This window comes from Cervus canadensis, chromosome 15 (assembly GCF_019320065.1).
Source record: "Cervus canadensis isolate Bull #8, Minnesota chromosome 15, ASM1932006v1, whole genome shotgun sequence".
Lineage (NCBI taxonomy): Eukaryota > Metazoa > Chordata > Mammalia > Artiodactyla > Cervidae > Cervus > Cervus canadensis.
This window is the reverse complement of record NC_057400.1, coordinates 50,165,802-50,192,061: the sequence shown is the minus strand read 5'-3', so window position 1 is coordinate 50,192,061 and position 26,260 is coordinate 50,165,802. Positions and strand designations below refer to the sequence as shown.

Here is a 26,260-nt window from a genome sequence, read left to right as displayed (position 1 = left end):
TGCAGCATGATTTAAAAAAAAAAAAAAGACAATAGGCCAGAACTTGAAATATAAACCAAACACATTGCAGAGTCTACATTTCAAATGAAATGATTTGTTGAAAAAATAATAAATTAGAGAATAACCTTAGAAAATATCCAGAAAATGTTGTACTGTGATAGCATCCCGAAGCCACTTCTGCAGGATTCAAAAGTAAGAGTACCCCTATATTTGGGGTTTGTTCTACTTGAAATGTCCCAGGGACATGAAGAGCTTGTAATGAGAGGATTATACTTTAGGAAGAGCACACCCCAAAACACAGACATCGGAATAGCTGCCTTGCTTTTAGATCAACACCGCCTTTGAATCGAAAGATAACGAAAACATTTCCAAGTAAAAGTAATCTGCCCATAAAATTGCAAATGTCGTTACCCTATCTGAGTATCTTTACCACTGACACAAAACCAGCCCCTCAACTCCTGTCCGTGATGCTGGCTGAAGGGCAACGAGACATTGCCCGCCTTTGCTCTGGCTGTCACTCTCTCCTGCCAAGAGGGTGAGGTGGTGTCAGCACCACCCTCAATAACTACATGCCCGCCCAAGCCCATGGGGACTTGGAAGCTCCCAATATCACTTGATATGTGGGACACTAGCTGCTAGGCTAAGAAGGAGGTTGTTTCCAAGGTTTAAAAAAACAGAAGCTACTTAAAGAAACGTGTTCTCTCTAGTCCCACGAAACAAAAGGACCCTTCATAGTGTACCCACCCCACAGGTGCTGCGCTGAAAAGATGCAGCCGAGTGTCCTGATATAATGGAGCCACTCACCCGTCTGTTCTTATGCATGTTCATGTGGCAATAACAGAGTCCAAAAGGGAGCCATCTAAAGATGATTTTCAGAGAGGGAAAATTTGATTTATGATCCTACATACTTTATGATAAGGGAATCAACAATAGATAAGCTCAAAGTTTATATTTGAAAATATACATTAGGCTTTGGCAGTATCTGAAACCCTCTCTCTCTCTCTGCTGCAGAATCCATTGGCCTGGTCACTTCTCTCTCGTTCTGTCTCTGATATCTTGTGTTCTCAGAGCCTGGGTGTATGTGCTCTGGGGCCCATCTCTTCCAAAGCCTCAATTAGGCACATGCAGCTTCAAAAGACAGAGGGAGCTGAGCCCCACAACTCCTGCAGATATTGCCCTTTGTAGAAGAGCAGAGTGACCCGGGATCCAGAGCTTGAAGTGCTCAGGCAGCTACAAGCTGAGCTGCTGCATGTTAACCCCATGGGGCCCAGAGGACCACTGAAGTCACACACAGGCCTGGGTGTGGGAAACACAGTTTGCCAGGCAAGTACCTGAGTTATTCCTATCTCTGTGCTATGAAGAGACAGGCTGAGCATATAGTTAGAGAATTCCAAGTTTGGAAGACCTTTCAGACCTTTCTAGCCAATGCTCTTGTTTGCAGACAAGTGACTCCAGGAGAGGAAGGGAATTGCTCAGTTGGCAGTATGTAAAATGGACTCTATCCAAACTGTCTGTGAATGAGTGCTGACTCGGCCTCTGACCAGCTGTGTGACTATGGACAAGTTATTTCACTTCTCTGTGCCTTGTCTTCCCCCTCTATAAAACTGGGAATACAAGAGAACCTACTTGGAGCATTCTTAGCCAAGGTATGGCATGCGGCCAGTGCTCTCAATCATCACATGGAGAGGGGTGAATCAGAACAAACGCTAGACCCTACCAGAACTCTTGACTCCTCTTCCAGTGCTCCTGAATTATTAACCTTTCAGCTTTTTGAAACTCATATGAACTTAATCACAGAAGATTTCCAAGTGGATACTATGAAAATGATGTTTTAATTACCTGCGTGAATATGAACAGCAGACTCACTCCTTCTGTTGCTTATTTTCTTAAATTTCCTCCGAGCATCATATCCTCTCCAGGCTAAAAATATAAAACCATGTGCTAGGAATGACATTAATTTAAGAACGTGCCAGAGAATTGATATAAGCTGTTTCCCTCCAATCCTCTACCCCTCTCCTCCTCCCCACTGCTTTCTCACTGAACAAAATAAGCAGAGCTACGTGAGTGATGGTGGGGCCTCTATGTACTCTCAGCTCGGCCTCCAAGATGCTTTGAGAAGGAGTCATTTTGGTTCAGGCAGTGAATTTCCACAACCTCTGGATTCCACTTATGAATCACTTGGAGCCCTGTCCAGGTGAGGTGGGTCCCTGTCATTCCAGTCCATGGAGGAAGCTCTGCCTTTAGGACTTGAGGGGTAGGAGAGGACTGGAATGACCTGACTCACTCTGTATTTTTATTGGGAGAAAGGTATAAAACATGAAAGTTGAAGGAGAGAAAAATAAATAATAATGATTAGTAGCATCACATTTGCATTTGTGGAGGGGGGACTATATATAGAACTGCGTTCAGGGAAGGAATGCGTGACGGAAAGGGAAAATGCATGGGAAATGAATGAAGAGAAGAGAAAGGGAACAAGGGGCGGGGGGCAGGGTGTTGAGTCCTTCAGAGTACCAGGCACTGAACTGCTACCAGGAGCATGACCAGCTCTCCTTTCCACTTCCTCCCTGAGTGCTATAGCTCTCCATGTCACTGAATGAGGTCATGAAGTCCAAGTGGACGTTATGATTCTAGGTTACAAGAACACAAAGGAAATCATCTGCTGCAGTAGCACAGGGACTCAGATGCTATTTGTGACACAAATGACAGATGTGTATGCCAAGAGGCACTGACAGGGCTTGGGCATATGACAGAGCCTAGTGATTAGCTGCCAAGGTTTACAAGCTCTGTCTGAGCTAGAAAAGCCTCCTGGATGTGACAGACAGTAGCAATTCTGATGCTGAAAACCTGGTAATGGACATGAAGTGTGTATGAGGTGGGTCAACTGGGAGCTGGGGCACATGTCTATGTGATTTGCGTTTCACATCCATCCACTGCTACTGCCTCTTCTTGCCATGGGTAGGGATGGCTTGTTTGCTTATCTGGAGGTCAGAGACTGGCAGTCTTGCTCACAGCTATACCCCCAGCACCAAACACAAGGCCTAGCCTGCAGTAGATACTTGATAAATATTTGCTGAAGGCAGGAGGGAGGGAAGAAAAGGAACCACTGGGAAGAACAAAAGGTGAATGCCCTCAAGCACTTAATGAAACGCCAAGATTCAGGGCTGTTTACCTGACTGGATGGCAACAGCCCCCTTCTCTCTCTTCTCTCTGACTCTTCTGTATCTCCTGGCTCCCAGCCAGCCCTTGGCATAGGCCTGCAGCACAACCACTCTGCCTATGACTTCCCTCAGCAGCAAATTTAACTGCTCGACATGATAATACTTGAGAAAAACCTGAAATAAGACATCAGTTTTAGCATTACATGTAGGCTCCCAAGAGCTCCTCTGGTGCTCAGGGGTAAAGAAGTGTGTTAGTTGCTCAGCTGTATCTAACTCTTCGCTACCGCATGGACTGTAGCCCACCAGACTCCTCTGTCCATGGGATTCTCCAGGCAAGAACACTGGAGTGGGTAGCCATTCCTTTCTCCAGGAGATCTTCCTCACCCAAGGATCAAAACTGGATTTCCTACATTGCAGATTCTTTACTGCATTCTTTACTGTCGGAGCCACCAGGTTGAGATAAATCCTGCCAATGATTCTTCAGTGGTAAAGAAACCACCTCCCCATACAGGAGATGCAGGTTCGATCTCTGGGTTAGGAAGATTCCCTGGAGAAGGAAACAGCAACCCACTCCAGTATTCTTGCCTGGGAAATCCCATGGACAGAGGAGCGTGGTGGACTACAGTTCATGGGGTCGCAAAAGAGTCAGACATGACTGAACGACTAAACAACAATAACAGACTCCCACACAGAAATTCACTCTGCTCCAACAAATTAACATAAATATTAAAACATCATCTAAATAAAGTTTACAGTGACTTGATTTATGCTAACATTACTGATTTCTTGGAAGCAAATATAATTAATTCCCCTTGTAAGGTTGAGCCAATGTGGGACTATTAATATACACAGACGATGAAGTTAACAGGGTTTTAGGAGATCCTAAATGTTCTCCAGGCTGGCCTCAGTTCTGCCATGAGTTCCATTTTCTCAGCTTGATCTTTTCCCCCTCAGCTCTGATAGAGGTGTTAAACCAGAAAAACTGACCAGGGCCGACAGAAGTTCTGAGGGAATGGGACTTGAATGGGCCACAGTGATCTAATTTCTGCCGAAAAGCAGCAGCACTGCCATCCACAATCAGGCTAAGGCTGGCATTGTAGGGCAATTCAGAGTGGACCACTAAAACCTGGAATCTTGCAGGAATATGATGTTTCCCTAAATTAAAAGCTAGATGTGATGAGACTACTAATCAGAGTGGGCAGTAAACAACGCGAGTCTAATGAAAAAAGGACAAGAGTATAAAAGATACTCATTGTTGTCATTAACATGATTTGTGTATTTGCCTGCAGTGCTGGAATAAGCAGCACTGAAAAAAAGGACATTTAAAAATGAGCTCAAAAATCTCATTCTAGAAATGTTAAATGGTTCTCAAACTATATGCAGAACAGGAAGCAAACTCTCCTCTTTTGGCCCCTGAGGTCCTAGGACTCCAGACCCAAGACCAGCAAAGATCACTGTTAGGTTGGGGTCTTGTTTGGTAAGTTACAAAACTTACAGAGCTATTCAAATCACTGATAAGAGACCGAGGTACACAGCAGAGTATCTCAAGTGACAATCTAAACAACAAAGAAAGAACTACCTTTGTTTTTCCCAGCAGCCAGTGATCTAATCTGGACTTTTCCAAGATAGCGATGCAACTCTCTTTGCTAGCAAGAGGTGTTTGATGTGCTCTGAATGCCAAGTAATAATACCTACAAAATAGAACAGTGAAATAAAGCATTTTTAGTCACCATTTGATTCAGTATCATAGAGTTGCTCTGGGCCCATTGACATGTCTTGTTTTTTTAATATCAAATATTTGTTGAGCATAAATAATAGTGTACTAGGTAGTGGAAGATACACAATTCATGCTTATTGGCTCTTATCTACTTTCATATTTTCTGCTATGTGTATTTTCCTTTTAGCGTTGCTTGTAATTCATATTCAAAGCATACGTGGCATCTTTTACATGCAAAATCAAAGTATCTAATCCTTTAAAAAACTGAAGTTTAGACAGCTCTCCCAGCAAAAGTTATCATTTTAAATGTATTACTCTTTTAAAAATAATTTGTCATCTCACTGTATGAATTTTGGCTCTGCTTTGAAAATTCCATCTGAAGCAATGTGTAGATAGCAAAAATGATCACAGCCTGACACTACTGATTTTGTCTGTTAAGCTCTATGTCTCTCTCAAGGTAAAAAGTGGGTATGTTTTCTTGAGACAACCACCAAAACCACATTTGTCTTCCTAAATTACTCATTTTAATAAACTTCCATACTTTCAGATGAAAGAGTTTCTGGGTAGATTCAAAGAACATGACCAAATTTTATATATGTGTGTGTGTGTGTGTGTGTGTGTGTATATATATATATATATGTAAGCTTGTATATGTATATGTCCGTAGGTATGTCTATGTACATGTATATGCATATATATGTACATGATGTTGAATATATTATCTTTTTAGAAAACTTTACTTTAGCTTTTCTTTTAAAAACTTTCAAGCATCTTTCCTCTGCTCCTTGTTGCCGTCTGTAATTAAATTCAACCACTTGGAAGTATTTCTTTGTCAGAGGATTTTCCTATCATTCCTCGGACAAGGGTGATCTGTTATTTTAGAATTGCTTTAAAATGTAGAGCCATTTTCACTTTTTAAGAAAATCACCAAAATAAAAAATATGTCCTTTCCTCTTACCAAATATTCCCATGCTTTCTGTTTATGGAAAGATAAACATACTTGATTAGCACTTGAGCCATTTAACTTTATCTTTATGCTTACAAGATTGTTTTACAAGTTAGGATCGAACGCTGATTTTGCTGAAAACATTTGCATTCAGAGATTCTGAGAATGTTTCTAAGACTCTGAGTCTCTGTTTCCACCTTTGAGGAAGAGAAGCAGTTTTCTCTCAGAACCCCTGAATGGTGGCCAGGACCATGCTAGGTCATCTGGCCAAGCCCAGGAGCCTGTTCACAGCACATGTTCCTGGAGCTAAGTGGGAGGAGGGACAGCCAGGGGTCAGGCTGAGGTCTGGGCAGTTCGTGGCATCAGCACATATTCTTTAGCCCTAGTTTCTCAAGGACTGTAGTTTGAGTCATGGGTTCTTGGGTTTGGCTTTGGCTAAAACAAAAAGATTGTGTACTAGAGTGCATGGGGATGGTAGAAATAGATGGCAAATCTCTATGGGGTGAATGTTTTGGGACAGGTAAAGTACAGATAGCTTAAGATGTAAAAGTCATTGATAAAAGCAAGACTTCCCTACTTTCTTTTCCTTTAGTCCTGGCCATTTATAAAATGGACTATATGCTATAAATAACATATGGCATGATTATATGTTTATAATATGATTAAGGGCTTCCTTGGCCTTAATCAGACAGGCTTGCTTAGGATGATTGCTCAATACTCTTGGTGATGAAACATTTAAAGAGAATCTAATGAATGACCAGGACTATGCAGTATGTGAGATTACAAGATATGTTCTAACTATCCATTCAAGGATTTATCCTTGTTTTGGGGGCATCCATGGATGCTTCTTAGCAATTTCTAAATAGGCAGAATATATCTTGAATTAATATAAATATTAGAAATTAACTTTGATTTTTAGCACTTCAAATCTCTTATTATGATAATAACATTCATATATAGTTTTTAGTTCAGAAAGAGATGGATAACAGTACTGTCAAGATGTGACAATTTCAAAAAACATTAAGGAAGCATTTAAGTGATATGTCTACAGTAGTCAGGTCAGAGAAGTATGAGTACAGTGTGTTTTCTCCACAGAGTATTCTAACAGATAATACGGTTAAAAACAAAAAAGACAAACAAGCACTTCGACTGAGCTTCTCTATGCTTCAACACTTCAATATAAGGGCAAAAATGAAATGAAAGGTACAAAGATAACAGGTCTGCCACCAAGGGGACATCTTTTCGAGATCCATTCCACCCCCTTCTTGAAGCAACTTGATGAGTTAAATAAGCAGGAGACAATGCAACAGCAAAATAATACATGTAAAGATTTGTCTTGAGGGTCTGAGTACTTGAGAACATTATAAAGATCAGTTCTATCTCTCTATTCACAAGTTCTATCCTGAGCTGTTCACCAGTTCTGCCCTGAGCTATCTCTGATCGGTAGAATTCATCTCTCAGATTGGAGTTTGAGCCTTGAGTTAAGAGTGAGAAGGTCTTTCATCTCTAACCATAGGTAAGTCACTTGTATCTGAATTTTCACAGGGAGCAATGGGAACCAGATAAGTGGTTCTTAACTCTTTGGTGGGGGGGAGGGTGGTGGAAGACTCTATGAAAATCTGGTAAAAGCTATAAACATTTTTTCTCAGGAAAATGCTCTTGATACAACATATTGCACATAGTACCAAGGGTTCCACATAGTTCCTGTTGGCCCTCCAACGACCTAAGAGCCCTTCCCTATTTCAGAGCTCTATGGAAAGTGATAAATTTTACAAGATCTTATCTTATTAAAACATATAAGTTATTAAAAGAGTAAATATCCAGTTGAAAAATATCTCTATCTAAAAATGTTAGTTTTCTGCCTAAAATGTTTTATTGTATGAAATACAAATTTTTCAAGGAAGAGTTTTTAAGCTAGTTAAACTAGATGTACCAGTTACTACATAACAAATAACTTCGAAACTTAATGGGTTAAAGAGCAGCCATTTACTGTCTAACAGTTTGTGAGGGTCAGGAATTTAGGAGCAGCTTATCTGGGCATTTCTGGCTCAGGGTCTTACATGAGATTACAGTCAAGATGTTGGCCAGGGCTTCAGTCATCTAAAGGCTTGAGTATCTATTTTTAAGATGGTGCCATCACAAGGCTAATGGTAAAAAGCCTTAGTTTCTTTCTGTCTATTGACAGGATGCTTCTCAGTTCCATGCTACATAGGCCTCTTCAGATGACTATTTCAGTATCTTCGTAACAGAAGGTGGTTTCACCAGAACAAGGGATCCAAGAGAAAAAGCAAGAAGGAATCTGTAATGCCTTTTATGACTGAGGCTTAGATGTGATACACCATCACTTCTTCCATATTCTTCTACTCATAAGAAGCAAGTCACTAAGTCCAGATTACATTTAATGAGAGAATTTAAGTTTTACCTCTTAAAGGGATTTAAGTATCATGCAATTTGTGGCCATATCTTTAAACCACTGCAAAGAATCTCTCTGAATCATCAACTCTTATCAAAAAATGCACAAATATAAAATAAGTTAAAAGTAAAAGAAAAAGACATACCATACTAATACTAGTCAAATTAAAACTGGACTGGTTATATTAATATAAACAAAGTAGATTTCAGAGCAAATAAATATTATGAGGGATAAAGAAGTTTATTTCATAGTGATAAATAGGTCAACTCATCAAAAAAACTAAAAATTCTAAGCATTTTTTCACTTAAAAACATAGCTTGAAAATACATGAGCCTAAAAGTATTAATGCCACAGGTGCTAATGTTGTTAATTGTGTCTTGTTAATAGTACACAATTATAGTCAGAGAATTCAGTACCCTCTTCCAATAATTGGTAGGACAAGTAGACCAAAAAAAAAAATCATCAAGGATATGGAAGGTTTGAATAACCAACCTAACCTAACCGACATTTATAGAAAATTCCAGCTAAAAATAATAGAACACATTTTCTTTTCAATTACGTATGAAACACCTACCACAATACGCTATATTCTGGGCAAAAAAAACCTATGACTTAGTCACACAAGGTACATTCTCTGTTCATAGCCGAATTAAATTGGAAATCAACAAGATATCTGGAAAATTCCCAAATATTTATGAACAGACTTCTATGAAAAAATAACCCATGTATCAAAGAAGAAATCAAAAGAGAAATCAAATTGATCAAATGTATAAGAAAACACAATCTGTCAAAAATTTGTGGGATACTGCAAAAGTAGTAGTATTTAGAAATGTATACCATTAAACACCTATAACAAAAAAGAAGAATGGTCTCAAATACATGAGTTCAGCCTCTAACATATATTAGGAAAAGAACAAGTAAAACCCAAAATCAGCAAAAGAAAGGAAATAAAGACCGTAGTGAAAAATCACTGAAATAAAGAAGAGACACTGAATGAAATTGAAAGGTGTTATTTGAGAAGGTTAATGAAATTGGTAAACCTTTAGCCATACAGGTTAGGAAAAGGAAAGAAAACAAAGGTATGAGATTAGTGATATTCTATAGATTCTACAAATATTAAAAATACAATAAGGGAATATCAGAAACAACTTTGGGGGCCTCCCAGGTGGGCCTAGTGGTAAAGAACCTGCTGCCAATGCAGTAGATGTAAGAGACGCGGGTTTGATCCTTGGGTCAGAGGAGGGCACAGCAGCCCACTCCAGTATTCTTGCCTGGAGAATCCCATGGAAGGAGGAGCCTGGTGGACTATAGTCCACAGGGTCACAAAGAGTTGGACACGACTGGAGCGACTTAGCATACACGCACAAACTTTGTCATGTTAACAAGATAAAGGAGAAAAAACATATGATCCTACTAAATGAGGAAAAGGATTTGACAAAATCCAACATCCAACACTAATTGAAAAAAAAAAAAAAAGAAACTTTTCAACAAGCTCAATTCAAGGGAATTTCCTCAATCTGAAAAAACAAAGTATCTATGAAGACCCTACAGCTAACACCACATTTAATGGTGGAAGACTGAATACTATTCCCCTAAGTTTAGGAGCAAATAAAGGATGTCCATCGTTACCACTTCTATTCAGCATTGTAAAAGTTCCAGCCATTGCAAACAAGAGAAAGAAATAAAAGGTATCTCTATAAGAATGGAATAGTAGAACTGTCTTAATTTGAAGATGACACATTATCTATGTAGAAAATCCAATGGAATCTATGAAACAAACAAAAAATCCTACCAGAGCTAATAAGTGAATTTAGTAAAGTTATAGGCTACAGATCAAAACCAAGATCACAGCATCCGGCCCCATCACTTCGGGGCAAATAGATGGGGGAAAAATGGTAACAGTGACAGACTTGATTTTCTTGGGCTCCAAAATCACTGCAGATGGTGACTGCAGCCATGAAATTAAAAGACGCTTGCTCCTTGAAAGAAAAGTTATGACAAACCTAGACAGCATATTAAAAAGCAGACACATCACTTTGCCAACAATGGTCCGTATGGTCAAAGCTATGGTTTTTCCAGTAATCATGTACAGATGTGAGAGTTGGACCATAAAGAAGGCTGAGCGCTGAAGAATTGATGCTTCACAACTGAGGTGCTGGAGAAGACTCTTGAGAGTCTCTTGGACTGCAAGGAGATCAAACCAGTCAATCCTAAAGGAAATCAACTCTGAATATTCATTGGAAGAATTAGTGCTGAAGCTGAAGCTCCACTACTTTGGCCACCTGATGAGCCAACTCATTGGAAAAGATCCTTATGCTGGGAAAGATTGAAAGCAGAAGAAAAGTGGGGAGCAGAAGATGAGATGGTTAAATAGCATCACTGATTCAGTCAACATGAGTTTGTGCAAAGTGGGAGATAGTGAGGGACAGGGAAGCCTGTCATGCTGCAGTCCATGGCATAGCAAAGAGTCAGATGAGACTGAAAAACTATATCATTTATAACATTTAAAAATGTGAAATACAATAGTGATAAATCTGACAATAAATGCCATTTCTTCAGTCTTTGTTTGAAGACAACAGCCAGAGTTCTACACAGTAGAGGGCCAGTGTAGATCTGAAAGGAACAGTGTATAGTGTTTCTGTTGTCTACAGGTGATTTGGAGATTCAGCCTTTTTTTTTTTTTAACTTTGGTCTTTTTTTCAAATATTGTTTAATAAAGTTTAATTAGCTCCAGAAAAAAAAAGACCTGTGCACTGAAAATCATAAAACATCAGCTAAGAAAAATTAAAGAAGACCTAAATAGATGGAGAGAGATATTATATTTCTGAGTCAGAAGATTTAATATTGTTAATATTTGAGTAAAGCATATTACCCTTCATAATGCAGTGAGCCTCATCCAATCAGTTGAAAGCCTTAAAAGTCTGTGGTCCCCTGAGAAGTACGGAATTTTATCACCATGCTGCCTTTGGACACAAGACTATATCAACTCCTGCTGGAATTTCTAGCCTGCAGATTTCTAACTTGCCAGCCCCCACAACTACATGAGCTGATTACTTAAATCAATTTCTCCTTGAGAGAGAGACAAATCTATATCTGTATATATAAATACACACACATACTATAAGTCGGTTTCTCTGGTGAAATCTAATATAGTCCCAGTTCCTTTTTGCTGTTATTTAAACATGGAGTGGAGATAGAGCCAACTGTGGTAATAAACTTCCTATTAATGGTAGAGGCAAGTCTTGCGCAAACCCATGAGTTTGGTAGAAGGTTGTTTTTTAGTAACTTCCTTTCCTCTCTCTCATTTCTTCCCCCTTTGTCACTGAACTCCCCAAGTTTCCCACAGATGTTGGGTTTGTGTACCACACACTGGGGGTCCAGGACATTCAAATGCAGCTGTTCCTCCTCATGTTCACAAACAGATCTTCCCTGTCCTGTGTCAAAACTCTCCGTGCCTGGGCATTGTTGCAGGGCCATCTGTGCAGGGGATTAGCTGGCTCATCTAATAAACATTTAGATCCTGAAGGGAATTTAGACTCATCAATAAAAATTCTTACTTTGTTTAGAGGAGAATGCCTGGGAGAAAGCCAGAGAGCCAGAGCAACTGGCTTCAAGGCCACAAACTTAGAATTAGAGCTGAGGCTTTGCCAGGTCTTCTAATCCCAAGTTCAGGCTTCTTTATACTCATCTAACCTGTGTTTAGATGAGCCACCAGAGACTTCCCTGCCTACAATGCGGAAGACCCAGGTTCAATCTCTGGGTCGGGAAGAACTCCTGGAGAAGGAAATGGCAACCCACTCCGGTATTCTTGCCTGAAAAATCCCATGGATAGAGGAGCCTGGTAGGCAAAAGTCCATGGAGTCGCAAAGAGTTGGACACGACTGAGCGACTTCACTTTCACAACCTGTGTTTACTCTTAGCTATTATTATATGCATAGGTAGTATCATTGTCTCTCTAACAGGGACCTTTGATCCTCCAGCACTTTCCAGCTAACTGGAGTGTCTACAGTGATCTGGAATATTGGGACTTGACTTAGAAGTATTTATTACCTACATCTAAAAATCAGCTGTCAGGCACTCCTTGACACATGATCCAAATAATACTCTATTTGCACTAGTGTATCAGTAAGGTGTTGCTGTTTCAATGGAAAACTACATTGTCTTTAGCATATTCTCCAGGGTTATCAGATTCCAGCCCTGGTTCATCTTCTTTGAGCTATTTCGCAACTCTTTCTAAATTGTAGGTAACTGATAGATACATAAATTCTGTCCATTCTGGTGGTAATTTTAATTGACTTCTTCTCCACTGTGGAAAAACCAGTGGTGTTCCTATTCATGATTCATCTTAACATTCCTTTACTTTATATAAGCCTGTGCTGGTTTGACTTTTCCTTTGAACTGATTATAACATCTGTCTGGTTCCCTCATATCATGTGGATAAAATAAATTCTTTAAACACGTTCATTTTTATATCTGTATGTAAGTCACGATTATATCTTCTGAAAATTACCTTTAAACAAGAGGAAGAAAGAAGTCGAGAAATTCAGGCTATGGAGTTTTGACCCAAACGAGCACAAACACATGAGGAAGTGGAGGCAGGAAGTCCTCATACCTAGGTAGACCTGGTGCTACCAACCAATCCTAAAAGGTCTAGTGTGCTCAGAAATACTGCCACTCTTCCACCTCTGAAGTGCAAATACCGGTTAGTGCAATAGGTTCATTTTGGAACTTACTGAAAAAATCAAGTTATTTTCCAAAGTGATCACACCAATTTATAGCCTCAACAGTGGAGTACAAGAGTCCAGCTGCCCTCTATCCATGCAACCCTGGAGATTGTCAGATTTACTGATTACTGCCAAAATAGGTATGAAGTGGTATTTCACTGGTTTTAATTTGTATTTCCTTAATTACTCATGTGGCTGAAATTTTCCTCTTGTTTTCAACAGTCTTCTGACAATGACATCTTCTAACAATATATATAATGAATTTAATTCTTCTAGTTTTTCCTAATGATTAGCCATATGCCTAGAATGGGAAAGGAAGAGAAAAAAAACAAAAACACTAACAGTATCTAATTTAGGTAAAAATTGTATTAGCATTGGAGATCACTTATTTATGTTATGCCTGACATTTTTAATCTGTACCTCTTACCTTAATCATTCTCCTCCTGCATCTTTATGTTGTTTGAGAAGGATGTGCCTCTTTTAAAGATGCTTTTGAAATCCCAACCTATACTGAATGAGCTCTGCTTTTCATTGCTCTGGTTTGAATTTTGCTCTCAAAGGCAAGCAAAACATCTATATTCTAAATGAAGATGTACACTATCTAAGTCAAGAGTGAGACATTTTAAAAAAGGTTAATTATACAAACAATTTTACTTTCCTTTTTCAAGAAAAAAACTTTAAACAAGTAACTTCCTTTAGGATGGGTCATTCATTCTGTATACTTCCAGAGCTCTGATATAACCATGTTATTACTATTCATCACTTTCTAAATTTAATTGACTTTTCATCCCCTCTCTACTCATTTGTTTGGGCTTATCAGGCAGCACTAGTGGTAAAATCTACCTGTAATGCAGGAGTTATAAGAGATGCAGGTTTGATCCCTGGGTTGGGAAGATCCTCTGGAGGAGGGCATGGCAACCCACTCCAGTACGCTTGCCTGGAGAATCCCCATGGATAGAGGAGCCTGGCGGGTTACAGTCCATAGGGTCGCAAAGAGTCAGACGCGACTAAAGTGACTGAGCACGCACTACTCATTTGTTCATTAAATAAAACTTCATTTAGGACCTATTAATGTGCCAGATACTGATGGAAGAGCTGGAATGACATGAGTGAGCAAAGCAGACCATTTCCCCACCCTCACAAAGCTTCCATTCCAGTGGGGGTAACAAACATTAACAAGTACACAAAGGACATCATTTTGAGTAGGAACAAGGACTATGAAGAATAGCAAATCAGGGTAGAGAGGGTTCATTAGTATATTTGGGGATATATTTTGGCAGGCAGCCTTTAGCAACCAGGATGGTGAGGGAACTCAAACCATGTTATTTGAGGAACTGGTAAAGACATTGGGGGCTTCAAACTGAGAAACAAAAAATTTAACAGGGTCTTATATGGGAGGAAAAAGTTTTGACTCTCTTAGGGTCCCTCCCTGTCGAGGGTCTGAGAATTAGACTTTCACATACCAGATTCACAGAAGAAAAGCATTCAAATCTATTCACACAAGTTTTATGTAACACAGGAGACTTCATAAGGAAGACATGAAGAAATGATTAGATGTGAGTGTTTTTACGCTGGGTGTGATGAAGAGTGGAGAGCTGTGGAAATGTGTGATAAGACAGGGGATGAGCTAAGTATAGTAAACTGGGAGAAACTTAGCAAGGCCTGTCTGTTCAGATTCTGCTCTTTGTCTTTTTGTGTCCCTTTGTCTTCATTGATAAGGATGTTTATTTTCTCTAGGTCTAACAAGGGTACCTTTCACAAGACAGTCTTTTGGTAAGGTACTCAAATATGTTTCAAATTTTAATAAGATTCTCTATCAGTGTGTTAGTTGCTCAGTGGTGACCAACTCTTTCTCTATACATTTATTTACTATAAATATACATTTACATATAATAATATACATTTATTTACTAATGAAAATTGAAATAGCACATCAAAAGTTTTATTACAGTTCAAATTTTTGAAAACCAGATAATTTAGTTAATACACCTTTCTCTAATTATGCTCTGGCCACATCACCCAATGTTTTCTTTACTTTCCTTCCATACAAGTTAATCTGTTTCAAATTCCTGATATTGGGTTTCATCTTACCGACTTCAGACTTTTAAAACAATGTGCATGCTTAGTCATTCAGTCATGCTCAACTTTTGCGATCCCATGGTCTATAGCCCCCCAAGCTCCTCTGTCCATGGGTTTCTCCAGGCAAAAATACTGGAGTGGGTTGCCATTTCCTTCTCCAGGAGATCTTCCTGACTCAGGGATTGAACTGGCATCTACTGCATCTTTTGCATTGGCAAGCAAATTCTTTACCACTAAGCCACCTGGGAAGCCCCAAAACAGGTAATACTTGAGACCTATTAGTGCTTCTTTGTGCCAAATCAAGAGGTGGAACTAAAATATATTCAAGTCACCCAAACGCAAGTTTCTGTATCAAGGTAGAAAAGAGATGTAAGAAAAAAAGACATCACAGAACTTATATCACAGGTATTACAATACTGGTACACAGTCTGTCCCTAGTGCAGAGTAGCTTTCCCAGGCTGCTTAATAATGATCCTAAAATTACTAGAAAGAAAAAAACAGTACAAGAACAAAGTTTATGGCTCAACTGACTCTATGTCATAATTATTCTCCATGAGCGTATCCTCAGAAGGATCTCTATGTACAGGCAATAATGACAGCTACATTTAAATCTTTCCAGAGATGGAGTCTCAACTACCTTCTGCCAAAGGTAGTTCTCTCTGAGTCAGGGGAGATTGGTTTCCATAGTACTATTTCATAATCTGAATCATTCTATCTTTTCTTTGTGAGCAGTTAACAATGTCCTCATTCTTCTCCTCCTATAGAGTATGCCTTTACTAAGTCTCTGTCCATCCTATTGAGGTGGATATTTTGGTAGAAGAGAAGAGAATTTGGTACTAGAGTTGAGAGGTGAGTTACTAAGATTCTTTATAAATACTTCAGAGACAGGTTAAGAGGCAGCTGAAACTTCTTGGAAATTTTCTTTGACGGACATCTGAGGAGGCTCCAGGGTCCAGGTGGGGTTAAGCACTGATGAGTCCATTGGAAGTCTAGTCACAGCTTGAAGATTCTCATAGATCTTTGAAGTCCAGTAGAAGGTGATGCTTCAGTTCAGTTCAGTTCAGCCACTCAGTCATGTCTAACTCTTTGCAACCCCATGGACCACAGCATGCCAGGCTTCCCTGTCCATCACCAACTCCCAGAGTTTGCTCAAACTCATGTCCATTGAGTCGGTGATGCCATCCAACCATCTCATCTCTGTCATCCCCTTCTCTTCCTGCCTTCAATCTTTCCCAGCATCAGGGTCTTTTACAATGAGTCAGTTCTTCACATCAAGTGGTCAAAGTATTGAAGCCTCAGCTTCAGCATCGGTCCTTCCAAAGAATATTTAAGATTGATTTCCTTTAGGATTGACTAGTTTGATTTCCTTACAGTCTAAGGGATCTCAAGAGTCTTCTCCAACACCACCGTTCAAAAGCATCAATTCTTATGTGTTCAGCCTTCTTTATGGTCCAACTCTCACATCCATACATGACTACTGGAAAAACCATAGCTCTGACTAGATGGACATTTGTGGGCAAAGTAATGTCTCTGCTTTTCAATATGCTGTCTAGGTTGTTCATAGCTTTTCTTCCAAGGAGCACGTGTCTTTTAATTTCATGGCTGTAGTCACAATCTGCAGTGATTTTAGAGCCCCCCCCCCCAAATAAAATCTGTCACTGTTTCCCCATCTATTTGCCATAAAGTGATGGGACCAGATGCCATCATCTTTGTTTTCTGAATGTTGAGTTTTAAGCCAGCTTTTTTCCACTCTCCTCTTTCACTTTCATCAAGAGGCTCTTCAGTTCCTCTTCACTTTCTGCCATAAGGGTGGTGTCATCTGCATAGCTGAGGTTATTGATACTTCTCCCAGCAATCCTGATTCCAGCTTGTGTTTCATCCAGCCCAGCATTCGCATGATGTACTCTGCATATAAGTTAAATAAGCAGGGTGACAATATACAGCCTTGTCATACTCCTTTCCCGATTTGGAACCAGTCTGTTTTTCCATGTCTGATTCTAACTATTGCTTCGTGACCTGCATACAGATTTCTCAGGAGGCAGGTTAGGTGGTCTGGTATTCCATCTCTTGAAGACTTTTCCACAGTTTGTTGTGATCCACACAGTCAACAGCTTTGGCATAGTCAATAAAGCAGAAGTAGATATTTTTCTGGAACTCTCTTGCTTTTTCAATGATCAACAGATGTTGGAAATTTGATCTCTGGTTCCTCCACCTTTTCTAAATCCAGCTTGAACATCTGGAAGTTTTTGCTTTACATACTGTTGAAGCCTCATATAGAGAATTTCGAGCATTACTTTGCTAGTGTGTGAGATGAGTGCAACTGTGCAGTAGTTTGAACATTCTTTGGCATTGCCTTTCTTAGGGATTGGAATGAAAACTAACCTTTTTCAGTCCGGTGGCCACTGCTGAGTCTTTCCTTTGCTGGCATATTGAGTGCAGCACTTTCAAAGCATCATCTTTTAGGATTTGAAATAGCTCAGGGAATTCTATCACCTCCACTAGCTTTGTTCGTAGTGATGCTTCCTAAGGGTCACTTGACTTCACACACTCCAAGATGTCTGGCTTTAGGTGAGTGATGACACCATCGTGATTATCTGGGACATTAAGATTTTATCTGTATAGTTCTTCTGTGTATTCTTGCCACCTTTTCTTAATATCTTCTGCTTCAGTTAGGTGATGCTTGCTGCTGCTGCTAAGTCACTGCAGTCGTGTCCGACTCTGTGCAACCCCAGAGACGTCAGCCTACCAGGCTCCCCCGTCCCTGGGATTCTCCAGGCAAGAACACTGGAGTGGGTTGCCATTTCCTTCTCCAATGCATGAAAGTGAAAAGTGAAAGTGAAGTCACTCAGTCATGTCCAACTCTTCGTGACCCCATGGACTGCAGCCTACCAGGCTTCTCCATCCATGGGATTTTCCAGACAAGAGTACTGGAGTGGGTTGCCATTGCTTTCTCCAAGGTGATGTTTAGGACTCTCAAATTGCTACAAACTAGCAAGGAAGAACTATAGACCTAGAAAGAGCAAGAAAAATCTAAACTCTTAACTGTGGTGAGAGAAAAATCTCACACAAGACAGTTCTGTGGCTTGCTTCATGGAAGGTCAGTCAGGAAGTCCTTTCTATAGACACCATTTCTCAAATTCCTTCAGTTGAAAATATTCAATATGCCACGTGTTGTAGTTTGGGGTAGTGTGGCCTGAACTCAGTCCCTTAAACTGTCAGACCACCTTCATCAGATCCATGTGGAGATTTCATAAAAGATGTGGATTCCTGGGCCAGACTCCAGATACAAAATCAGAATCTCTGGGTCAGGGCTCAAGATCTCTATTTTAACAAGCTCCTATGGAGATTTTGATACACAGTAGAATTTGAGAACCACTGACTCAGGGGACCATAATAGCTGACTTAAGTTTAAGTGGAGAACGCAGCTGATTGTTGTCTTACGTCCAGAGGGAAGAATTCGGATGGCTGCATAGGAGTCTCCTGAAGGCTGGTTTTGGTCAAGGTTAGGAATGACATGGTTGTGATCAAACATCTGAAAACATTTACTCTCAGGAGCCAAAGAGTAAATTCTCAGACCCAGAGCTTTTCAGGAGGAAGCAGACTGACAAGGCCAAGCACGTTGCCAAAGAAATTCTAGTTTTAAGCTATGTACTTGAATTGAATGACCCTTTAAGAATCCTTCCAATAGAGTCTTTGTTGAATTGTCCTCTGGCCTATAGAACTACTCCTGGGATTTTAGAACTGATGTCTACGTTAACCCAGTACGGCTATTGTCACAAATTCTGGGTTATTGTTATTACATTTGGGTAAGTTGGAAGTCTCCTACAGTAGCAGCGTCACCTGGAAACTTGCACATATACCTCCCCACTGAAGCAGAGACTCTAGGGCTCAGCAATCTGTGTTTGAACAAATTAGCCATCCGGGATAGTCTGATGTGGGAGAAAATTGAAAATCACTGATTTGGAGAAACAGAATCCTATGGAAGTCAGGTGGCTTGCCTAAGGTGATCCAGTCTATCTGATGAAAGAAACTGGCTCCTATAGCTGTCATCTTTTTTCTTTTTTAGGCCCAAATGACCTTCTGGAGCACTTCACTTTTTCTTGGAAAGGGCAATCACTTAAAATCTACGCTAAAGACTTTCTCACACATGTTTAATATTTAGGATTGTTTATTGAGCCTTGTTGGCAAACAGTTGGACACTATGTCAATATCCACAAGGAGAGGAATGGCTAAATAAATGTCACAGATTTCAATAATGAAGCTAAAAGGAATCAGAGCTACAGAACACCATGAATTTATCTCTAATACCTATTGTTAAATAGGAAAGCAAGTTGCCAAATGGTATAAAGTGTGATTCAAGTTAAGCTGAAAATTTAGGGGTTTTTCTTTTCTCATCAGTTTCTCTCCTGGAATTTGTGTGTGTGTATTCTGAAAGGATAAAACTACCCTGAAAATAGCAGTGGCTACTCTAGAGGAGAGACATAATGCAGATACTGGGAAATGGAATTAGAGATGCAGAAAGAAAGACTTTAGCCTAACATATAATATTTTAAAGTTTTAGAGGAAAAGGTATTCATATACTATTTTTACAATTTGAAATTAAATTTCAAATATTAAGAAAAAATTGTTATGATTTAATCACAATGGGCCCAAATCCTGGTCAAATATTGATTTGGCCAGGTTTGATCAGTATCTCCTCCATCTAAGTAGAAACATTCTTAGTCATATGGCAAAAGAGTATCAGTTCTTTTCATATTTTAAAATATCCCCTGAGGAACCCTAAATTTCTATCAGTGACCACCCAGATTGTCTACTCAGACACCCAAAATACAGGACAATTATCTGAACAAGTCAATCCATAATAATAATTTTCTATTATGTAGATAATAGAGGAAACTGAGCTATTTTGGCCTGAATAATCTGATAATTACTCCCAATTGCCCATTTCCCTTTAATGTGTATAAAAATCCAGATTTAGTTTATTAACTTCTTTCCCATATTTACCATAAGTCCCTTTTATTTTAATTTTTTCCCTTCATGTTTGGCCTTTAATAAAGAGAGAACAGCTGGCCACCATCTGCTACCCCCAAAAAAAGTCATTATACCCATTATATCCTTAGGAAGACTCTTCAAATTTGGCCTTGCGATAAAAAGTCACATTGATCTGTGTTACTAGACTGTGGAAGTCCTGAGACTGTAAATTCTAATTCAGTATTACTACAGCACTTGGTGCACACAATAGGTGCTTAATAAATGTTTCTGATGCTGTTGCTGTCTCCTCATAAGCTCTAAATGGGAGGCTTTCTAAAGAAAAAAGAACAGAATTAGAGATTGTGTCTTAGCTTATTCACAAATTAATTTGTAATAGAAAGTTAAAATTTAAACTGATCATTCTATTTCACCACTAGTAAAATTATTAATGTTTTTTTTTTTTTTCTGCCTGAATTCTACTGACTTTGCAAATCGTTATTTGGATGTGTTCAACTGTGTCATTTATGTATTTTAAGGATGGGCTTTGAAACCAGACTGATTCTCATTTCACGTCCTGACTGTACCATACAGTATCTGTGTGATGACTTTAACCAGTTTCCTCATCTGTAAAACTGGAATAATTTCATCTATTTGGGGGGCTAATGGTAAATGTAGGATGCATATGTAAAGCACTGACAGGAAGTCTGCCTTAAGCAGATGGTCAATAAATGTCCCTCTCCCCTTTCTTCTCTTCCTTTCTTTGACAAAAATGCATTTTTCTCCTCCCCAACTCAAATGTCTATGACAAATCAGCTAGCAATCTTTCCTCTGAGTCATCCCTAAAACATGGTTTTTAGGGTTGGGCTGATACGTACCATAAAGTGAACAGAACACACTAGAACAAGAATGACTGAGAGGTCAGTTGATGGACTGTGCAGTGGTTTGCAAGAGCACTATATTAAAGGGAACGACAAAGCCCCATCTGGGCTCTGTAGGAAATGTGCCTTGACTGAAAAGCCAGGTCTGCAGCTGGGGCTGGAGACCGAAGTGGCGCTCATTTGCCATCTCTGTGCCAGGAGGTTTCATTTCATACTCCTCCTCTTCTTCCCTTTGTTCATTATTTTCTTCATTATTTTTTCTCTCTGCTACTTCATTGTTATTATCCAACAGAAGCCAGTTCACTGGAAATTTGTTTTAAGGACTCTCCAAGCAGGAACACAGAGTTTTAATTTAGCCTCTGATTTTCATAGAATAAACTGGGCAGCCAATCCAGCAGTCTAGGGTGGCAGTCTTTTCAACTGCAGTGATACTGTCTAACATCTTCATAGCCTCTTTCTTCTGGTTTTCCTTTATTATTTCTTTATATACTGTTTCCATAGCTGTTCCCTATTTCTTTTTCTACATGGGTTCTTCCCTATCACTGAATTAGCTCATGAGGCTGCACACAGAGCAGACACTAAGGAAAGCAAGAAAGACAGCCTGGGCTTATTACTGCTGCTCCTCAGTATATTTGGAGAGCAGTGAGATTGATATTACTTCTTGTATCCACTTTTTAAATCACTATTATAGATTTTAGGCTGAATTTTGCAGAGCTTTCAGCTATAGAAATGATTTTTATGAATAGATAAGAGGTAGCTGTCAGCAGTGTGGGCTTTATGAGAAAGGCAGGACCTTACAAGAATGAATTTTGGGATTCTGAATCATCTATAAGCAAGTTGGGAAGGATCGTCAGGCCAAGCAAAGCAATTCTAAATCCATACTGCATGCTAAGAATGCAGAGGTGGTCACAGAAATTCTCTTCAGTCTATAGTAACCTGGAAAGTTACTGATATGGCCACTTTCTTGAGATGGGACCTTGGGAAAGCTACTTCATCTTTCTGGCCTCAGCCTTCTCCTCTGTGAAATGGAAGAGTTGGATCAGGCCATCTCTTAGAGTCTTTTAATGATATTATAAAAGGTACTTTTAGAATGTTTTTTGTTGATTGTATTAATCAAAGTTGTAACAATGGTAATATAAGAGTTAAGAGAGAAAAGAAGTCATCCAAAGTCTCACCTACATAAAACACATCAACACACAGTTAGGAACCAGTAAGCAACTTTTTCAAACAAAAAACAAGGGTGGGAATGACAGTACACAAGAACAGCAGGTATTCTAGATCCCTCCCAGAGAATGCTACCACATAGTTGCTGCCCCTAGAAGGGTAAATGCAGAGACTGTTCACATAAGCATGTGATATGTTTTACTCACAATGCTGAATCAGTCCATTATCCTCCTTAAGTATTATCTCTTAACATGTCCCTCACAACTATGTAAATCAATTTGCATTGATTGATGCACTGAGAATTCTGTTCACTGAGTTGTAGATATACTAGCTTACCTAAATGGCACATTGAAATCTATTTCATGTCAGGTTCTCACCTGTGTGATTGCAAGTGAAAAGAAAAAACAAAAAACCCAGTGAATCACCATCCTAGCTCCTGGAGGATTTGTGTTTTCTTATTCAGTGCCAACTACCCAGAGAAGAAAGTAGCAGCTTTATTCTTTGAAAACTGAAATTTGGATTTCAGTCTTTCTTGAGATGTCTGGATTCTTCCGTGATCCTGATTTTTCTCTCAACTCCTGTCCTGTGAGCTAGAACTAACTCTGGGGCTCTGTAAGGAAATGTCAAGGACCTCGTCCTCATAGTTGAAGTTTTCACAGGGTAACTGATAATAGTTCAAGAGCTAAAAGAATTTGCTGTAGGCTTAAAACTGCAAACATCCCTCTCCATGACAAAGGAATTAAATGGTCCTCAATATCTTGCCATTTTCTACTAAGGCACTTCTGTACTTTTTAATTCTAAAACTACAATCCTGAGGAAGAACCTAGGTAGCCAGGAGTAAGAAATGAGTGAGTTGTGAAGACCTGAAATTATATATTCAAATTCATCCAGCTCCTTAGTCATTCATCCACTCCTTTATTCAATTAATAAACATTAGATTTCTTTTCTATGGCAAGCATAATTAGTGGCTCACCCATTTCCATTCCCACTTCTTCCTAGCTAACAGAGAACCAATTTTTCTTTGGGTCATGATGTACCCAGACCCAGTCCTGTTCCTCACTTACTAAGCCCTTCTTTATAGCTAGAAATGGTCATTTGACTCAGTTCAGGCCAATGAGAGGTTATGTGAAATGGTTTCTGGGAAAATGTTTTCTTTCCTAATAAAAGCTGGGCAGATGTGACTGACTTAGCCATTCATCCTGCCCCTTCCCTTTCTTCCAGCCTTGAATGCAGACATAATGCCTGGAGAGGCAGTAGTCACACTGTGACCATGAGACACTAAGCCAATCCACACACTAAAGATGGTAAAAAGGAATTAAAGGAGGTAAGAAGATATTCACGGCCCTGATGACATCACTGAACAGCTAATCTAACATTAAAAATACCTTACCTATCAATTTCTTTTTGTGAGAAACAAATGAACAAACAAATCTCTTTGGCAATAGTTCTCAATATGGGCAATTTTGCTCCCCAGGGGACATTTGCCAATGTTTGGAGACAATTTTTATTGTCACTACTTGGACTGCAAGCTATTGGTATCTTAATAGGTAGAAGCCAGGGATGCTGTTATACATCTTATAAGGCACAGGGATACCTTCTGCAACAAAGAATTACCTGGTCCAAAATGTCAGCAGTGCTGAGACTGAGAAACTCTGGGTTAAGCCACCAAAAATATTTGCTTGCTTGTTATTCATAGTCAAATGCATTGCTGACTGATAGAGTCCCTCAACTGGGAAATATTAAATATACACCATGGGCCAGTCACCATACAATATAAGATACTAGAGATTTAAAAAATGAGTACAAAGTCAAGGATCAAAGTCCAAATATGAAAGATTTGAAAACCAAGGTTAATTCCAAATATGTATGGATGCCTAGAGTTGCTCCAGACCATCCACTGGAAAAAATATCTGGATCTCAAAGGGTTGCTCTAGAATCTGAGAAAGTCAGTTGGTCAGCTCTGGAGATGTCCACAGTGTAGACTTTTACAGCTCTTCTCTCATACAGTAAAAACTGAAATAGAAAGAAGGCTTTGTTAAGGAAATATTAAATCATAGCAAGAATTCTGCAGTATAAAAGGGAAGAAGCAGCTTTCTTGAGCAAACTAATTACTAAAGACTATTCTTAGAGCACAAAGACAGGCCAGGAGAGAGACTTTGACAAAGAAAAATGACAGCCAACATAGTCCCGTATGGGACAAGACTATCATGACCTATACTGATGAAGATCAGAGAAAAGTGTCCAAAATGCTAGAAGATGAACTCAAACTAGGCCAGAACAGATTGAGTTTTTTTTAATCCCTTGGTTAAGTAGAGCTGGAAACTGTTATCGGAAACCTGCTGTACGGTAGAGCTGTGGTTCAAAAAACAAATACCTTCCCAAACAAAAAGCTGACTATGCTTAGCTTAACTTAGTAAACTGTATATAGTTCTCATTCCAGTGTTAACATTGTTATTATCAACAAAAGTTATATTCATCTTAGAAAATTTCTAAACTAAAGACCTCCTCCAGGGACTTCCCTGATGGATCTAGTGGCTAAGACTCCATGCTTACAATGAAGCGGGCCTGAGTCTGAGTTCTGGTCAGGGAGCTAGATCCCACATGCCACAACACGCTGCAACTAAGACTGGGTGCAGTTAAATAAATAAATAATAAGTAAAAAATAAATAAATAAACAAAAACCTCCTCTAGCTATCCAGTTGGGGTGGGCCTTTCTGGACTGTTACAGTTGATTCCAAGGTATGGCATGGTCAAACAAGGGGTAATGAATGCTTATTGTTTTAGCCTATTCATCCTTCTCCTCTCCTTCCTTTAACAGAGCCCCTTAGACCACGGTTCACACAGGGCTGACCTCCATCCCCTGAAGACTGAAGACTCTACCAATTAAACACCAACAGGTGACCCAGGCTGGGACAACAAGAGTGTTCCTTGAATGGGAAGTCTCAAGAACTTGCTTGCTGCTGACGTTGCTAAAGCTTTAGGATGCTTCCTACAGAAGCTTCCAGGGACCTTCTTTGTGGACACATGGCAAAGAACTGCCTAGCTGACAAAAAAAAAAACCACTCAAAAGAGGGAAAGCAAAGTTGGTGAAAAGAAAGACAATGGCTTGGTAAAATTGCTTGATGCCCTGGATCCAGACGTATCTTTGAACTTCCTAGTTATGTAAGCCAATATATCATCCCCTTTTAAATTTTGCTTCAACTCATTTGAGCTTCAGTCACTTGTTATTAAGATTCCTGACTAATACACCAAGTAAGCAGCCTTCTTTTACAGGCTATTGCCTTAATAGGGCATATGCTGTGCTGTGCTAGGGAGCTCTAACTGATTCTTTCTTTTCTGGAATGTGAGCGGAGAGGTGAGAAGATGAATAAAGAGGCTAGAAAGCCAGGCAGGAGCCAGACAGAGAATCTTCCTTGTCCTATGAAGTTTGTCTTTTTTGGGGGGTGGGGGTGGCGGGGGAGGAGAGGGAAGGGAAGATCAGTGTTTATTGTAGAGAGAAGTAAGGCAAATTTGTCTAAACGTTACCTTTTTTAATGTATTAAGCTCTAATAATTCAAGCTGGGTTAGAGACTTTTTATTAACTTATTATGGTTCTTTACCTTTTCTTGACAAAAAGCTACTTAGCACTTACCTGAAATCTTATGCTCTAACAATCTAGATGCTACTTTTTACAATGCAAGCCAAACTTAACCTCAACAAAGCCAGCTTCTGTCATGCATTTTAAAACTGCAAGGGCCAAAGAGTCAATCAAGAGATGGTAAAAGAAGGTAGTGATGAAGAGTAAGGAATAAGAGTTTACTTCAATTCAATAAATATTTATCAAACACCTAATTTGTATTGGGCACAGTGCTGGAGAGTACAGATATGAAGTTAGCTGGAAAATACCCCTGCCTCCCAGGTGGTAAATGTCAAGGTAAGATACCAGCAGCTAGTTTCCACCTCAATGTAGTAAGTGTTACTAATGAGGCTCATCACAGAGTCTCCAAACCTAGCCTGGGAGGATGAAGGAGAAGATAATTCCTGTTCGAAGTCTGAAGGAATAAGCAGAGGTTAGCCTGGTTAACCTTTCAGGTTAACCTGAAAACAACAATCACAGAAAACTAACCAATCTGATCACATGGATCACAGTCTTGTCTAACTCAATGAAAACTATGAGCCAGGCCATGTAGGGCCACCCAAGACGGACGGGTCATGGTGGAGATTTCTGACA

At 39.5% G+C, this 26,260-nt stretch overlaps 1 protein-coding gene across 1 annotated transcript in view; it reads right to left on the bottom strand.

Annotated features, from left to right (window-relative positions):
- Positions 1–26,260, bottom strand: part of MYO3B (myosin IIIB) — a 476,002-nt gene that overhangs the window by 130,095 nt on the left and 319,647 nt on the right. Inside the window, exons 28-30 of the mRNA XM_043487760.1 lie at positions 4,738–4,849; positions 3,170–3,332; positions 1,840–1,920 (exon numbers count right to left, since the gene is read on the bottom strand). Of these exons, the coding sequence (XP_043343695.1) occupies positions 1,840–1,920; positions 3,170–3,332; positions 4,738–4,849 (356 nt within the window). The remainder of the gene's footprint in view (positions 1–1,839; positions 1,921–3,169; positions 3,333–4,737; positions 4,850–26,260) is intronic.